Source organism: Salmo salar, chromosome ssa24, assembly GCF_905237065.1.
Source record: "Salmo salar chromosome ssa24, Ssal_v3.1, whole genome shotgun sequence".
NCBI classification, from domain to species: Eukaryota; Metazoa; Chordata; class Actinopteri; order Salmoniformes; family Salmonidae; genus Salmo; species Salmo salar.
In genome coordinates this window covers 40183610-40198957 of record NC_059465.1, presented here as the reverse complement: position 1 = coordinate 40198957, position 15348 = coordinate 40183610, and the positions used below count along the sequence as shown (strand labels likewise).

Genomic DNA, 15348 nt, shown 5'->3' with positions numbered 1-15348 from the left:
ACCTGGTGCTCTCATGCACGCTTCAGTGTTGCTTGCCTTGAAGCAATCATAAAATACATTTAGCTCATCTGGTAGGCTCGCGTCACTGGGCAGCTTGTGGCTGGGTTTCCCTTTGTAATCCGTAATAGTTTTCAAGCCCTGCCACATCCGACGAGCGTCACAGCCGGTGTAGTAGGATTCAATCTTAGTCCTGTATTGACGGTTTGCCTGTTTGATGGTTCGTCTGAGGGCATAGCGGGATTTGTTATAAGCGTCCGGATTAGTTTCCCGCTCCTTGAAAGCGGCAGCTCTAGCCTTTAGCTTGCTGCAGATGTTGCCTGTAATCCATGGCTTCTGGTTGGGATATGTACTGGTTGGGTCACTGTGGGGACGACGTCATCGATGGACTTATTGATGAAGCCGGTGACTGAGGTGGTATTCTCCTCAATGCCATTGGATGAATCCCGGAACATATTCCAATCTGTTCAAGCAAAACAGTCCTGTAGTGTAGCTAGCATCCACGTCATCTGACCACTTCCGTATTGAGCGAGTCACTGGTACTTCATGCTATAGTTTTTGTTTTACATCGGCTGATGTAAAAAGGGCTTTATAAATACATTTGATTGAATTTGATTGATCGTTTTTGGTTGTAAGCAGGAATCAGGAGGATAGAATTATGTTCAGATTTGCAAAATGGACGGCAAAGGAGAACTTTGTATGCATCTCTCTGTGTGGAGCAAAGGTGTTCTGGAGTTTTTTTTCCCTCTGGTTGCACATGTGACATGCTGGTAGAAATTACGTCAAATAGAATTAAGTATTAAAGTCCCCGGCCACTAGGAGCGTCACTTCCGGATGAGCATTTTCTTGTTTGCTTATGGCCTTATACAGCTCGTTGAGTGCGGTCTTAGTGCCAGCATTGGTTTGTGGTCGTAAATAGATGGCTATGAATAATATAGATGAGAACTATCTTGGTAGATAGTATATATATGTACAGTGCATTCGGAAAGTATTCAGACCCCTTGACTTTTTCCACATTTTATGACGTTACAGCCTTATTCTAATGGACTAAATCATTTTTTCCCGTCATCAATATACACACAATACCCCATAATGAAAAAGCACAACTGTTTATTTTTTTGTTTTTGCCAATTTATTTAAAGAAATGAAAAATTTCATTTACATAAGTATTCAAACTCTTTACTCAGTACTTTTTTGAAGCACCTATGGCAGCGATTACAGCCTTGAGTCTTCTTGGATTTGGCATACATGCATTTGGGAAGTTTATCCCATTCTTCTCTGCAGATCTTCTCAAGCTCTGTCAGGTTGGATGGGGAGTGTCGATGCACAGCCATTTTCAGGTCTGTCCAGAGACGTTCGATCGGATTCAAGTCCGGGCTCTGGCTGGGCCACTTAAGGACATTCAGAGACTTGTGCCGAAGCCACTCCTGCTTTGTCTTGGCTGTGTGCTTAGGGTCGTTGTCCTGTTGGAAGGTGAAACTTTGCCCCAGTCTGAGATCCTGAGTGCTCTGGAGCAGGTTTTCATCTGTACCTTGCTCCTTTCATCTTTCCCTCGATCCTCACTAGTCTCCCAGTCCCTACTGCTGAAAAACATCCCCACAGCATGATACTGCCACCACCATGCTTCACCGTAGGGATGGTGCCAAGTTTCCTCTTAACGTGAGGCTTGGCATTCAGGTCAAAGAGTTCAATCTTGGTTTCATCAGACCAGAGAATCTTGTTTCTCATGGCCTGAGAGTCCTTACGTGGCTTTTGGCAAACTCCAAGCGGGCTGTCATGTGCATTTTACTGAGAAGTGGCTTCCGTCTGGCAAATCAACCTGATTGGTGGAGTGCTGCAGACATGGTTGTCCTTCTGGAAGGTTCTCCAATCTCCATAGAGAAACTCAGTAGCTCTGTCAGATTGACCATTGGGCTCTTGGTCACCTCCCTGACCAAGGCCCTTCTCCCCCGATTGGTCACAAATGGGTCTTCCAAATTTTTACATTTACATTTTAGTCATTTAGCAGACGCTCTTATCCAGAGCAACTTACAGTAGTGAATGCATACATTTCATTTCTTTCTTTCTTGTACTGGCCCCCGTGGGAATCGAACCCACAACCCTGGCGTTGCACACACCATGCTGGCGATGCAAACACTGTGCTCTACCAACTGAGCTACAGGGAAGGCCCCGATTGCTCAGTTTGCCCAGGAAGCAAGGTCTAGAAAGAGTCTTGGTGGTTCCAAACTTCTTCCATTTAAGAATTATGGAGGCCACTGTGTTCTTGGGGACCTTCAATGTTGCAGACATTTTTTGGTACCCTTCCCCAGATCAGGGAAGTCAGGAACCAATACACACAGTCAGTTAGGAAAGCAAAGGCTAGCTTTTTCAAACAGAAATATGCATCCTGCAGCTGTAACTCCAAAAAGTTTTGGGACACTGTAAAGTTTTGGGACACTGTAAAGTCCATGAAGAATAAGAGCACCTCCTCCCAGCTGCCCACTGCACTGAGGCTAGGAAACACTGTCACTACCGATAAATCCACGATAATCGAGAATTTCAATAAGCATTTCTCTACGGCTAGCCATGCTTTCATCCTGGCTACCCCAATCCCGGCCAACATCTCCGCACGCCCTGCAACTACTTGCCCAAGCCTCCCCGGTTTCTCTTTCACCCAAATCCAGATAGCAGATGTTCTGAAAGAGCTGCAGAACCTGGACCCATACAAATCAGCTGGGCTAGACAATCTGGACCCTCTCTTTCTAAAATTATCCGCCGCCATTGTTGCAACCCCTATTACTAGTCTGTTCAACCTGTCTTTCGTATCGTCCAAGACTCCTAAAGATTGGAAAGCTGCCGCGGTCATCCCCCTCTTCAAAGGGGGTGACACTCTAGACCCAAACTGTTACAGACCTATATCCATCCTGCCCTGCCTTTCTAAAGTCTTCGAAAGCCAAGTTAACAAACCGATCACTGACCATTTCGAATCCCACCGTACATTCTCCGCTGTGCAATCTGGTTTCCGAGCTGGTCATGGGTGCACCTCAGCCACACTCAAGGTACTAAACGATATCATAACCGCCATCAATAAAATACAGTAATATGCAGCTATCTTCATTGACCTGGCCAAGGCTTTCAACTTTGTCAATCACCGTATTCATATCGGCAGACTCAACAGCCTTGGTTTCTCAAATGACTGCCTCGCCTGGTTCACCAACTACTTCTCAGATAGAGTTCAGTGTGTCAAATCGGAGGGCCTGTTGTCCGACATCTGGCATTCTCTATGGGGGTACCCATAGAGGTTCAATTCTCGGGCTGACTCTTTTCTCTGCATATATCAACGATGTCGCTCTTGCTGAGGGTGTACTCAGACGACACCATTCTGTATACATCTGGCCCTTACTTGGACACTGTTAACAAACCTCCAAACTAGCTTCAATGCCATACAACACTCATTCCGTGGCCTCCAACTGCTCTTAAACGCTAGTAAAACTAAATGCATGCTTTTCAACAGATCGCTGCCCGCACCCGCCCGCCCGACTAGCATCAGTACTCTGGACGGTTCTGACTTAGAATATGTGGACACCTACAAATACCTAGGTGTCTGGCTAGACTGCAAGGTGTCTGGCTAGATGTAATTTACAAAATAGCCTCCAACACTCCAGCACTCTATATCACAGTGCCATCCGTTTTGTCACCAAAGCCCCATATACCACCCACCACTGCGACATGTATGCTCTCGTTGGCTGGCCCTTGCTACATGCTCGTCACCAGACCCACTGGCTCCAGGTCATCTTTAAGTCTTTGCAAAGTAAAGCTCACCATAACAACACCCACCCGTAGCACGCGCTCCAGCAGGTATATCTCACTGGTCATCCCCAAAGCCAACACCTACTTTGGCCGCCTTTCCTTGCAGTTCTCTGCTGCCAATGACTGGAACGAATTCAAAAATCGCTGAAGTTTGAGACTTTTATCTCCCTCACTAACTTTAAGCATCAGCTATCTGAGAAGCTTACCGATCGCTGCAGCTGTACACAGCCCATCTGTAAATAGTCCATCCAACTACCTACCTCATCCCCATATTGTTTTTATTTACTTTTCTTTGCTCTTTTGCACACCAGTATTTCTACTTGCACATTATCATCTGCACATCTATCACTCCAGTGTTAATTTGCTAAATTGTACTTACTTCGCTACTATGGCCTCTTTATTGCCTTACCTCCTTACGCCATTTGCACACACTGTATATAGATTTTTCTATTGTGTTATTGACTGTACTTGTGTTTATCCCACGTGTAACTCTGTGTTGTTGTTTTTTGTCGCACTGCTTTGCTTTTTCTTGGCCAGGTCGCAGTTGTAAATGAGAACTTGCTCTCAACTAGCCTACCTGGTTAAATAAAGGTTAAATAAAAATACAAAATGTAATCTGTGCCTCAACACAATCCTGTCTCTGAGCTCTATGGACAATTCCTTCGACCTCATGGTTTGGTTTTTGCTCTGACCATACAATGCCAACTGTGGGACCTTATATAGACAGGTGTGTGCCTTTCCAAATCATGTCCAATCAATTGAATTTACCACAGGTGGACTCCAATCAAGTTGTAGAAACATCTCAAGGATGATCAATGGAAACAGGATGGACCTGAGCTCAATTTCAAGTCTCATAGCAAAGGGTCTGAATACTTATGTAAATAAGGTATTTCTGTTTTTATGTATGCACTGTATATACACTACCATTCAAACGTTTGTGGTCACTTAGAAATGTCCTTGTTTTTGAAAGAAAAGTACATTTTTGGTCCATTAAAATAACATCAATTGATCAGAAATACACTGTAGACATTGTTAATGTTGTAAATGACTATTGTAGCTGGAAACGGCAGATTTTTTATGGAATATCTACATAGGCGTACAGAGGCCCATTATGAGCAACCAGTGTTCCAATGGACACAGTGTGTTAGCTAATCCAAGTTTATAATTTTAAAAGGCTAATTGATCATTAGAAAATCATTTTGCAAATATGTTAGCACAGCTGAAAACTGTTGTGCTCATTAAAGAAGCAATAAAACTGGTCTTCTTTAGACTTGTTGAGTATCTGGAGCATCAGCATTTGTGGGTTCGATTACAGGCTCAAAATGGCCAGAAACCAAAAACGTTCTTCTGAAACTCGTCAGTTTATTCTTGTTCTGAGAAATTAAGGCTATTCCATGTGAGAAATTGCCAAGAAACTGAAGATCTCGTACAACGCTGTGTACTGTACTACTCCATTCACAGAACAGCGCAAACTTGCTCTAACCAGAATAGATAGAGGAGTGGGAGGCCCCGGTGCACAACTGAGCAAGAGGACAAGTACATTAGAGTGTCTAGTTTGAGAAACAGACGCCTCACAAGTCCTCAACTGGCAGCTTCATTAAATAGTACCCGCAAAACACCAGTCTCAATGTCAACAGTGAAGAGGCGACTCCGGGATGCTGGCCTTGTAGGCAGAGTTCCTCTGTCCAGTGTCTGTGTTCTTTTTCCCATTTTTATATTTTCTTTGCATTGGCCAGTCTGAGATATGGTCCTGAAGAAAAATATCTAAATAATAATAATTTTAAAACACCTCTGGTGTAGAAGTATTACACCACAGAGTCAAGGAAATGCAGTCAACAAGTGCTCAGCATATGTGCAAACTCCTTCAAGACTGTTGGAAAAGCATTCCTTATGAAGCTGGTTGAGAGAAGGCCAAGCGTGTGTAAAGCTTTCATCAAGGCAAAGGTTGGATACTTTGAAGAATCTCAAATCTCAAATATATTTTGATTTGTTACTAGATGATTCCATATGATATGTGTTATTTCATAGTTTTGATGTCTTCACTATTATTCTACAATGTAGAAAATAGTTTAAAAAAAAGAAAAACCCTTGAATGAGTAGGTGTGTCCAAACTTTTGACTGGTACTGTATATTTACCGAAAAATATATGGGGGATTGGAAATGATGCAGACAATTACATTGATGGAATCTACAATCTATCTGCAATATTAAAGTTGATCTAACTAGTTGATCCCTAAAGAAAAATATTTCAATAATAAGAATTTAAAACCACCTCTGGTACTGTATATTAGTATTACACCATACTAGGTTATTGGATCTTAATCTAAACCCATACATTTCACAATATTTACAAACTATTATAATAATCCTGAAATTCATAACAGTTCCTGTAGAGCAGCGTTTCCCAAACCTCCACTCGAGCACCGCCAGCCACTCCACTTACACCCAATTAAACTGGTCAACTAATGAGCAAGCCCTTGATAAGTTGAATCAGGTGTGTGAACTGGGATAGGGAAAATGTACATAGATCTTAACCTTAACCTAGAACTCTAACCCCCCAAAAGAAGGTGCTCTGAGACATGAGCCCCCCAGGCAGAGGGATCCGTTCAGCCCAGGGAGAGGGATCCGTCCAACCCAGGGAGAGGGATCCGTCCAGCCCAGGGAGAGGGATCTGTCCAGCCCAGGGAGAGGGATCCGTCCAGCCCAGGCAGAGGGATCCGTCCAGCCCAGGGAGAGGGATCCGTCCAGCCCAGGGAGAGGGATCCGTCCAGCCCAGGCAGAGGGATCCGTCCAGCCCAGGGAGAGGGATCCGTCCAGCCCAGGGAGAGGGATCCGTCCAGCCCAGGGAGAGGGATCTGTCCAGCCCAGGGAGAGGGATCCGTCCAGCCCAGGCAGAGGGATCCGTCCAGCCCAGGCAGAGGGATCCGTCCAGCCCAGGCAGAGGGATCCGTCCAGCCCAGGCAGAGGGATCCGTCCAGCCCAGGCAGAGGGATCCGTCCAGCCCAGGGAGAGGGATCCGTCCAGCCCAGGGAGAGGGATCCATCTTCCCTCAGGCCCTCTTACTGATCTACATGTCACCTCTGACCCCTGCCAGTCTATAGTAGACAGGGGGACAGGAAGGGGGGTAGCAGGGGTGCTGTGCAGAGCAGGAGGGTGGTACACGGTCTGACATTTCAGACATTTAGAGCCTCCAAGGAAGTGGGATGGAGGAGAAAGCTGCTTATTAAGTCAAAATGAAAGAACATGTCGGTGTGTTCTTCTGAGGGGGAGAAGGAGTAGGTGACAGATGGAGGGTATCTGCATGGCCCTGGGGAATCGATGACTAGTCAATATGCATCTGACATTTCGAGGGGGGCTTTTCTTCCTGGTCTTCAACTCATGGATGTTCATTGACTTGACTGAGGAGAGCTCTATTGCTGATTTAAAATAAAATGGCTTCCAAAGAATACCCAGCACATGGATGTTCTAGATCCCTGTTTAAATGACCTGTCCTGCCCCATATTGTCCTCCTAGCTCCTCCTAGTTTCCTTTTACCTCGGCCAGGGGTACGATGCCCTGGATGTCTCTCTGGCTGATGTAGAGGTGGGAGACGGCCTCTGCCTGTGTGCCTGTGGAGGGATACTCGATCTGCCACCGGATGGTCTGGGTAGACTGTAGGTTGATGATGTTGTCCATCTCAAACTCCACCTGCATCACCTCGTAAAAGGAGCCCTCCAACCTGTATGGAGGCATCAAGCAGAACATCAGGCTAGAGGCTCCATAAACAAAAACATAAAAGATCTCTAAAAGACGTTGCATAATGCTTACTTTATTTTTATTTATTTTTATTTTCACTGCACCAGGATAGCATAAACAGATGTGTTAACAGCCACAAATATGTCTGGTTGTCTACAAAATCTATGGTCTTATGAGACGAATGCATATATACAGCAGTCCTTTGACTTTTTCCACATGTTGTTGTGTTGCAACCTGAATTTAAAATTGATTAAATTGAGATTGTGTGTCACTGATATACACACAATATCCCATAATGTCAAAGTGGAATGTTTGAAATAATACAAAATGAAAAGCTGCAATGTCTTTGGTCAATAATTAGTCCACCCCTTTGTTATGGCGAGCCTTAATAAGTTCAGGAGTAAAAATGTGCTCAACAAATCACATAATAAGTTGCATGGACTCACTCTGTGTGCAATAATAGTGCTTAACATCTCTGTACCCCATACATACAATTACGTGTAAGGTCCCTCAATCGAGTAGTGAATTTTTAACACAGATTCAATCACAAAGACCAGTGGGGTTTTCCAATGCCTCGCAAAGAAGAGCATCCATTGTTAGATGTGTAAAATAAAAAAAATAAAAGCAGATGCTGAATATCCCTTTGAGCATGGTGAAGTTATTAATTACACTTTGGATGGTCAATCAATATACCCAGTCACTACAAATATACAGGTGTCCTTCCTAACTCAGTTGCCAGAGAGGAAGGAAACCGCTCAGGGATTTTACCATGACGCCAATTAGGATTTTAAAACAGTTACAGAGTTTAATGGCTGTGATAGGAGAAAACTGAGGATGGATCAACAACATTGCAGTTACTCCACAATACTAACCTAAATGACATAGTGAAAAGAAGGAAGCCTGTACAGAATAAAATATTCCAAAACATGCAACCTGTTAGCAACAAGGTACTTTTAGTGATACTGCAAAAAAACGTGGCAAAGAAATACACTTCATGAATACAAAGCGTTATGTTTGGTGCAAATCCAATTCAACACATTACTGAGTACCACTCTTCATATTTTGAAGCATGGTGGTGGCTGCATCATGTTATGGCTATGCTTGTCATAGGCAAGGACTATGGAGTTTAGGATTAAATGAAACAAAATATAGCTAAGCACAGGCAAAATCCTAGAGGAAAACCTGGTTCAGTCTTCTTTCCACCAGACACTAGGAGACAAACGGACCTTTCAGCAGGACAATTACCTACAACACAAGGCCAAATATACACTGGAGTTGCTTACCAAGATGACATTGAGTGTTCCTGAGTGGCTGAGAAACAGTTTTGACTTAAATTGGCTTGAAAATCTATGGCAAGACTTGAAAATGACTTTCTAGCAATGATCAACAACAACCTTGACAGAGGATGAAGAATTTAAAAAAGAACAATGGGCAAATATTGTACAATCCAGGTGTGCACAGTTGCAACCGCTGCCAAAGGTGATTCTAACATGTATTGACTCAGTGGGGTTGAATATCTTAATCAAGATATATTAGGGCTTTTTTGTTCATTACATTTCCATAATTGTTCAAATGTTTCTTCCAATTTGACATTAAGGAGTATTTTTTGTAGATCGTTGACCAGAAATCACAATTAAACCCATTTTAATCCCACTTTGTAACCCAACAAAATTAGGGAAAAGTCCAGGGGTGTGAAGGCAGTGTAGTTGTCTGTCTATTAACCTACTGAATGTATCTCTTAAGAAGATGTGTTACACGTCAGTTTGGTTGGCGTAAGCTGGCGAGTTGGATAAATGACCAGTGAGTTAGAATTCTAGTGATCACTGTGACTGTGACTTTCGCACCAACTCAAGTGGTAAAAATTGAATACGGTAATCACCCCATCCTAAATGAAAACTTTCTGGGTCGGAATGAGCTAATGATCCACACCCCTCTATAAAAACGGGATATAGTGGTATTATAAGGTACGATGAAACTACAATTGACCTTACTCTTCTCGTACTTTACAAGTAGATTCATATAATATTAATAATATATGCTGGCGCTTTTATCCACAGCAACGTACAGCCAGGCGTGCATCCATTGTTGTATAGTTATCCTCCAACGGGAATGAAAACCACCATGCTCTACCAGCTGAGCCACAGGAGCGCAAATATATTTTTTTATCTACTTTGATTTAGCTGGTTGATCTAAGACGCTGTAAACGGAGCACAGCAAACTATTTGTTACGGTCACGTCCCACACAGTCGTCATGTAAATTAACGGGGATTAAAAGGAATGATGGCTCACACACCAGTGTGTCAGGCTTCTGTGTGCTTCTCAAATGACACCCTACAACCTACAGTAAACTACTTTTGACCAGGGCCCATAGTGCCCTACTTTTGACCAGGGCCCATAGTGCACTTCAGGGAATAGGGTGTCATTTGAGACACATACTCTGACTGGCTTCAGAGGCTGGAAAAAGAACAAAGCAGCCTCAAATTGATGCGAGAGGCATTTTCAATACACAACACAGATATGATTCACGGCCATGCACCTCCAATCCTTGACCTTTGCAATTGCCTGTGTTCTGATCTCTGACCCATCACAGCTGTTTTTTTCAAACCCTGTGTGTAGCGTTTCATTACCTCTCCCTGGAGGGCTCTGATGGATGTCAGGGCACCTGACCTCTCCTCCTTCAAATGAATTTAGCCACAAGTAAATGAATGAATGAGGGAAACAAGACACCCCTCACAGGCTGTTCTGATACAGTATATGCTAGGATGAGCTGTGGCTGGAGGAGATATAGAGACAGACATAGAGAGAGACAGAGTGAGATAGAAAGATATAGAATATCAGAGAGAGAGAAATGCAGGAGAGAGAGAGAGAGAGAATCAGAGAGAGACAGATGTTGAGAGAGAGATGTTGGAGAGAGAGACAGAGAGAGAGAGAAAATCAGTGAGAGAGAGAAGATGAGAGAGGTGTTGGAGAAAGCAGAAGTTGTACAAGAGGGAAAATGTCCCTCCTGAAGACATAATGTGATCTCCTGACCCTCCTGAATGAGGCACAGCCTGCTGGTTTCAGCCTGTCTTTGGCACTGAGAATAGTACTGTACTGTGGGGGAGCAATGCTGGGGTTAAGGAAGTAAGGAATGAATACAGATGAGGGTGCGGGAGGGGGGCAGAGTCATGAGAGAGAGAGGTCAGGGTATCTATGGCAGTGTTACGACTGGTATGAGTTGATTATGGCCACATATTGGAACAACTGGTGTGTGTATGCAGACACCACCTGTGCCTGAGCACCTGGCCTTTTGCCCTTCCACGTGCCAAGTGTCCTTTTGGGTGGTGGTATATATACAGTACCAGTCAGAAGTTTGGACACACCTACTCATTCAAGGCTTTTTCTTTATTTTTACTATTTTCTACATTGTAGAAGAATAGTGAAGACATCAACACTATGAAATAACACATATGGAATCATGTAGTAACCCAAAAAGTGTTAAACAAATCTAAATATATTTTACATTTGCGATTCTTCAAAGTAGCCACCCTTTGCCTGACAGCTTTGCACACTCTTGGCATTCTCTCAACCAGCTTCATGAGGTGGTCACCTGGAATGCATTTCAATTAACAGGTGTGCCTTGTTAACTTTTTTGGGATAGGGGGCAGCATTCGGAATCTTGGATGAAAAGCGTGCCCAAAGTAAACTGCCTGCTACTCAGGCCCAGAAGCCTGGATATGCATATAATTGGTAGATGAGGATAGAAAACACTCTACAGTTTCTAAAACTGTTAAAATCATGTCTGTGAGTATAACAGAACTTATTTGGCAGGCGAAACCCCGAGGACAAACCATCCAGGATTTTTTTTTCAATGGTTTTCTATATGGATTTCTAAGGCACTTGCTTGCAGTTCCTATCGCTTCAACAGGATGTCAACAGTCTTTAGAAATTGGTTGATGTTTTTCTTTTGAGTAATGAAGAAGTATGGCTGTTCAGAACGAGGGTCGAGTCTAGTGTACTGTTGTGGTTGGGGCGAGCGACCTGAAAGATCGCTCCACTTTGTTTTCGTCCGGTATTGAACACAGTTTATCCCGTCTTAAATTTTATCGATTATTTACGTTAAAAAATACGTAAAGTTGTATTAGGAAAGTTGTTTGAAATGTTTGGATCAAGATTACAGGTAACTTATTAGATATTTTGTAGTCATATCGCACGAGTTGGAACCGGTGTTTTTCAGATTCAAACGCGCCAAATAAATTGACATTTTGGAGATATAACGATGGAATTTATCGAACAAAAGGACCATTTATGATGTTTATGGGACATACTGGAGTGCCAACAGAAGAAGATCTTCAAAGGTAAGGCATGATTTATTTTGTTATTTCTGAGTTTTGTGTCGCGCCTGGAGGGTTGAATTATGATTGTCATGTGTTTGTTTGATGGGGTGGTGTCCTCCGATAATAGCATGGTTTGCTTTCACCGTAAAGCCTTTTTGAAATCTGACATGGTGGCTAGATTAACAAGAAGTTAAGCTTTAATTTGGTGTATTGCACTTGTGAATGTATGAAAGTTAAATATTTCCCACAAAAATTTTGCGCTCTGCCATTTCACCGGATGTTGTCGAAACGTTCCGCTAGCGGAACCCCTAGCCGTAAAAGGTTAAAAGTTAATTTGTGGAATTTCTTCCCTTCTTAATATGTTTGAGCCAATCAGTTATGTTGTTACAAGGTAGGGGTGGTATTCAGAAGATAGCCCTATTTGGTAAAATAACATATTATGGCAAGAACAGCTCAAATTAGCAAAGAGAAAGGACAGTCCATCATTACATTAAGATATGAAGGTCTGTCAATGCAGAACATTTCAAGAACTTTGAAAGTTCAGTCGCAAAAACCATCAAGCGCTATGATGAAATTGGCTCTCATGAGGACCGCCACAGGAAAGGAAGACCCAGAGTTACCTCTTCTGCAGGAGGATAAGTTAATTACAGTTACTAGCCTCAGAAATTACAGCCCAAATAAATGTTTCACAGAGTTCAAGTAACAGACACATATCAACATCAACTGTTCAGAGGAGACTGCGTGAATCAGACCTTCATGGTCGAAATGATGCAAAGAAACCCCTACTAAAGGACACCAATAATAAGAAGAGACTTGCTTGGGCCAAGAAACACAAGCAATGGACATTAGACCGTTGTAAATCTGTCCTTTGGTCTGATGAGTCCAAATTTGAGATTTTTAGTTCCAACCGCCATGTCTTTGTGAGGCGCAGAGTAGGTGAACAGATGATCTCCACATGTGTGGTTCCCACCGTGAAGCATGGAGGAGGAGGTGTGATGATGCTTTGGTGGTGACACTGTCTGTGATTTATTTAGAATTCAAGGCACACTTAACCAGCATGGCAATCACAGAATTCTGCAGTGATATGCCAACCCATCTGGTTTGCGCTTAGTGGGACTATAATTTGTTTTTTCAACAGGACAATGACCCAAAACACACCTCCAGGCTGTGTAAGGGCTATTTGACCAATGAGAGTGATGGAGTGCTGCATTAGATGACCTGGCCATCCACAATCATCTGACCTAAACCCAACTGAGATGGTTTGGGATGAGTTGGACCGCAGAGTGAAAGAAAAGCAGCCAACAAGTACTCAGCATATGTGGGAACTCCTTCAAGACTGTTGGAAAATCATTCCAGGTGAAGCTGGTTGAGAGAATGCCAAGAGTGTGCAAAGCTGTCATCAAGGCAAAGTGTGGCTACTTTGAAGAATCTAAAATGTGATTTTGTTTAAGACTGTTTTGGTTACTACATGATTCTATGTGTTATTTCATAGTTTTGATGTCTTCACTAGTATTCTATAATGCAGAAAATTGTAAAAATAAAGAAAAACCTTTGACTGGTACTCTATATATTTTTTTTTATACAGTTTTTGTCATTGTTGTTCTGAACCCACTGCCCCCAAGTCGTTGTGACATCGTCACGTTTGCCACCCCCACATGCCCTGTACAAAGATTACGAGCGCCCGGTATCCATGCAAGGCTTGAGATTCAGTCACCGATTGAGTGTGTGTAGCTAGCTACCTAGTACTGCCACATTAGCATAACATTTGATTAACACTTGATAACACTTGATCATCATCAATATTCGATTTGGTTGGTTAATACACACAGCAGAGAGGAGCAGCTGCATCAACGACCCTCGCTCCGACCCAACTCCATCCCTTCTTCAGTCAGCAGCAGCAACACAGGTAGTCTAGAGTCTAGCTAACAAACATATATAAAAATATCCAGACAAGCCACTAGCCAGCCAGCCATATATCTTCAGTTAGAAGATGATGAATATTACATTATGAAGTCATTTTGTAAGAGCATTGAAGATAAATCACAATCAATTGATAGCACACCCTCTTTTCCCATGTCAATCATGTGTTTAGGAGGCACTGTAGTAACTAGCTTTCCTTACAGTGTGTGATGAGTGAGAAATAAGGAGGCCTATGCTAAAAAAACAGAGGCAGTTGGTATGTTATGAAGTTTTAGATATAAATTATGAAAGTCAGGGTTTTTTTCGGGGGGGGGGGGGTCTATGCACGTTCCTGTGTGTGTGTGTGTGTGTGTGTGTGTGTGTGTGTGTGTGTGTGTGTGTGTGTGTGTGTGTGTGTGTGTGTGTGTGTAGCATGGTGTCATACTAGGCCTCAGTGGGATGGGATTAGTGGGATGATCATTCATTGAGCCACGACTCAAACGGCTGTTAGAGCGTAACCGTTCTCTTTCAACGGGCCGTGCGAGGGTGGAAACCAATTTAGTGTGTGTGTGTGTGTATGTGTGTATGTGTGTATGTGTGTATGTGTGAGAGCGAGAGATGATGTGTAGTGGAGGGAGAGTAGCATATAATACTGTATATCAGGGATCATCTACTAGATTCAGCTGCAGGCCGATTTTTTTTCTTTAGCGGATGGTCAGGGGGCTGGAACATAATTACAAATCATTTGTGAACTGCAAATTTAAAGCAAAAAGCCCAAACAGATATAATATTTTTCCAAAAAAAGTATAATTTCAAACCTTGCTTACATTGGTATGGATCACATACTGTACTGTATGTCTCTCTATTATGCGTGGAAATACTTTGGAACAGATGTCCAAAATCGAAATCACTTGGAGCTGATTTTCTCGTGATTTTACAGTCTTTTATGTCCATCAATAAAATAATTTAAAAAATTATTATAATAAATAAAACATTTGCTCAGAAAACTTGGGGTGCCAAATAAAATTATCCGCGGACCAAATTCGGCCCGTGGACCGCCAGTTGGTGAACCCTGCTTTATGTTGTAAGAAGATTAGTTAACCAGTGGCAGATTTAAAGAGGAGAAAAGAAGACAGGAAAAAAGTGATTTAGTAAAGGCTGGATAATACTTTGGCTGATTGGAGCAGTTGCTGAGACATGAAACCCAGAGTGGAGTGGTGATTCATGGGATTTAAGTCGAGGAATGGAGTGCGGTATCAAGTAACACTAAGGCACAAGGCTCCATTCTCCTGACACTTAGAGGGCCAGCGCACTAATGTCTTTACCCATGAGGCCGTAGGGTTGGAGACAGGGGTATAGAGGGTACAGGTGGTATAGCTCCATCCCTTCAGTAGCAGCTCAGTCATCGTCTCCGGGGTAGAGGTGCTAGCCACCACACTAAGCCATGCTAACCCTGCCGCCCCCCTGTTGCCGGGCCCTGAACCCTTCCTGCTATACCGAGTCTTCATGGGGAGATAAATTCAGTCTGACGGGCCACCCTTCACCTTTCTCCAAACGGCTACATAAAGGTTGAGGAGTCAAGCCTCCGTCCGGCTGTACTGTCGATACGAGG

At 43.1% G+C, this 15348-nt stretch overlaps 1 protein-coding gene across 2 annotated transcripts in view; it reads right to left on the bottom strand.

Moving 5' to 3' along the window:
- The window catches only part of LOC106585906 (transmembrane protein 132C), a 497731-nt gene that overhangs the window by 102571 nt on the left and 379812 nt on the right, over positions 1 to 15348 (bottom strand). For both annotated transcript variants that reach the window (XR_006761888.1, XM_045707191.1), the window contains exon 4: positions 7321 to 7504. Coding sequence is in view for 1 of the 2 variants with exons in the window: in XM_045707191.1 (XP_045563147.1) it covers positions 7321 to 7504 (184 nt within the window). In the remaining variant the exon portion in view is untranslated. The remainder of the gene's footprint in view (positions 1 to 7320; positions 7505 to 15348) is intronic.